Source organism: Bison bison, unplaced genomic scaffold (genome assembly GCF_000754665.1).
Source record: "Bison bison bison isolate TAMUID 2011002044 unplaced genomic scaffold, Bison_UMD1.0 scf7180017864382, whole genome shotgun sequence".
Lineage (NCBI taxonomy): Eukaryota > Metazoa > Chordata > Mammalia > Artiodactyla > Bovidae > Bison > Bison bison.
In genome coordinates this window covers 3,689,077-3,691,417 of record NW_011494954.1, presented here as the reverse complement: position 1 = coordinate 3,691,417, position 2,341 = coordinate 3,689,077, and the positions used below count along the sequence as shown (strand labels likewise).

The following is a 2,341-nucleotide window of genomic DNA, read 5'->3' as shown; positions in this document are numbered from 1 at the left end:
ATGCTACATAATTTGCAATCTTTTAAAAAATCTTTAATTTCCCATCTTACATAGGTATGTCATAAACTCTAAATTAGATAATATATGTAACTAAATCATTAGATAATATATATAATTAGATAATATATACATATAAATAATTAGATAATATATGTAACTATATTAATATGTATGATGTATAATATGTATAATATATATATGTAATTAGTAACATACGTGAATTAGGTGATATTCGTAACTACATTAATCATTAGTGTAGGCACTTAGAAACATAAACCCAGATACTGAAGGACATTGCTAGTCTTATATTACAACAAACCAATAATCAACTATCAATCTCTCTATTGTAAATTTAATTTTATTGTAGTTGAAAATAAACATAAGATTTGGACTTGGTAACTCATAAAAAATGAAAGAGACAAAATTGAATTCAGTTTTTTTTTTTCTTTCTGTTTGTTTGTTTGTTTGATATGCAGTGTAAAGAAGGTACACCTTTAGCTTTAGGAGCATACGACGTCTCGGATTCAAAATCTGCAACAGTCAACGGAAACAAACTAAATGTTGGGTCATTTCTGCCCCCTAGTGGTCAATGCTCTAAATGGAGAAGATGCTGCTGCTGCTGCTGCTGCTGCTAAGTCGCTTCAGTCCTGTGTGACCCCATAGATGGCAGCCCACCACGTGGTGAAGGTCAAATTTGGAAGCTCAAATAAATATTGAGCTTGTTGAATATATGACAGCATTTGGAAATGCTGAGTTCTGTGCTAGAATATTTTTATTCCTGGCGTTATATCAGACATTATTCATGTATGTTTGCAAACTAAGGTATTATTAACATATCCTATTTTGGCATGTTTAAATAGAAATTTGAATGTTAATGCTCAAGGCCTATGGTGATCAATAAACACATAAAATGGGAACTTTTGTGTTTTGCTTTAAAACAATGTTATTCCCAATGACATTACTTTTGGATAATGAGGTTCGAACCCACTTACACATGAGTTAATTTGTGCAGGCAAATTACATTCATGTAGAACAGAAGAAACATTATGCTTCAAGAGTCATGTTCCTTCAATGTGAATTTATATTTGATTTAGTATTATTCTATAGGAAAAAAGAGTCTGCAAATTAGTTACTATAGCACATTGCTCCAAAAACATGACGATGTGCCCTGGTTCCCTACCAATGCTTCTTTCAGAGATTTATGATGAATTCCTTTGCCTACACAGCATTATGTCCAAACTTCTTAGGATATTTTTCCTAATCTGGACATTCTTGATCTCAAACACTAAAACAAGCGCTCCACTGAGTGACTTCCTCTTCCTAACTGTTTTATGCATTGTCCCATCTCCATGCGATTGTTTATACTTTGGGGAAGTTATTTAATTTCTATGTCCCTTGTTTTCTCATCTGGCAAATGGGAATAATTATAGTACCTACCTCAGAGAATTGTTTTGAGGATTAAATAAAAGTATACTTAAAATACTTTTTGAAGTGTCAGAAACACAGTAGACAGTAAATGTTGTTGCTGTTGTTGTTTAGTTGCTAAGTCATGTCCAACTCTTTTGTGACCCCAGGAACTGTAGCCTGCTAGGTTCCTCCATCCATGGGATTTCCCAGGCAAGTATACTGGAGCGGGGGTGCCATTTCCTTCTCCAGAGGATCTTCCAGATGCAAGGATTGAGCCCATGTCTCCTGCATTGGCAGGCAGATTCTTCACCACTGAGCCACTAGGGAAGCCGAGGCAGTAAACAAATGCCTATTGCTATTCATGTTTCCCTTCTGTAGTATTTCATCTTGTATACCTCTCTACCACCTGCCAATCAGGAATTGATTTCTCTGTCATTTGCATTCTCCTGACTCTTTGTAGACACTGTTCAGGCATTATCACACTATATGTTATTTAGCTACATGGTCATGTATGGGCACACTGCTTTTTGTGGTCAGTTCACTTAGTATAGTTTCTGTGAATAATAGATGGTCAGTAATGTTTGAAGGAATTAAATGAAGTGATTAGAAAACATGTGAAGACTTATGTGGATGTGAACCTGATTCCTGAAAAAGTAGCTGAGAATAACATCAAAAAATCTACAGCTGATTCTTGAGCAACACATGTTTAAACTGTGGGTCCACTGATAGTAGATCTTTTTCAGTAAATATACTGGACAAAATTTTGGAGATTTGCACTGCCTTGAAAAAATTACCAATAAACCATGTAGCTTAGAAATGTAAAAAAAGTGAAGAAAAAGTAGGTATGTCATAAATGCATAAAATATATGAATATTCTAGCCTATTTTATCATTTATGGTCATAAAATACATATAAATCTATAATGAAAACTTAA

General features: G+C 33.9%; 1 protein-coding gene across 1 annotated transcript in view; it reads left to right on the top strand.

Moving 5' to 3' along the window:
• IFI44 (interferon-induced protein 44) overlaps positions 1-917 on the top strand; it is a 20,233-nt gene extending 19,316 nt beyond the window's left edge. The window contains exon 9 of the mRNA XM_010857571.1: positions 477-917. Coding sequence (XP_010855873.1) covers positions 477-481 — 5 coding nt within the window. The 3' untranslated portion in view covers positions 482-917. The remainder of the gene's footprint in view (positions 1-476) is intronic.
• The last annotated feature ends 1,424 nt before the right edge of the window (positions 918-2,341 follow it).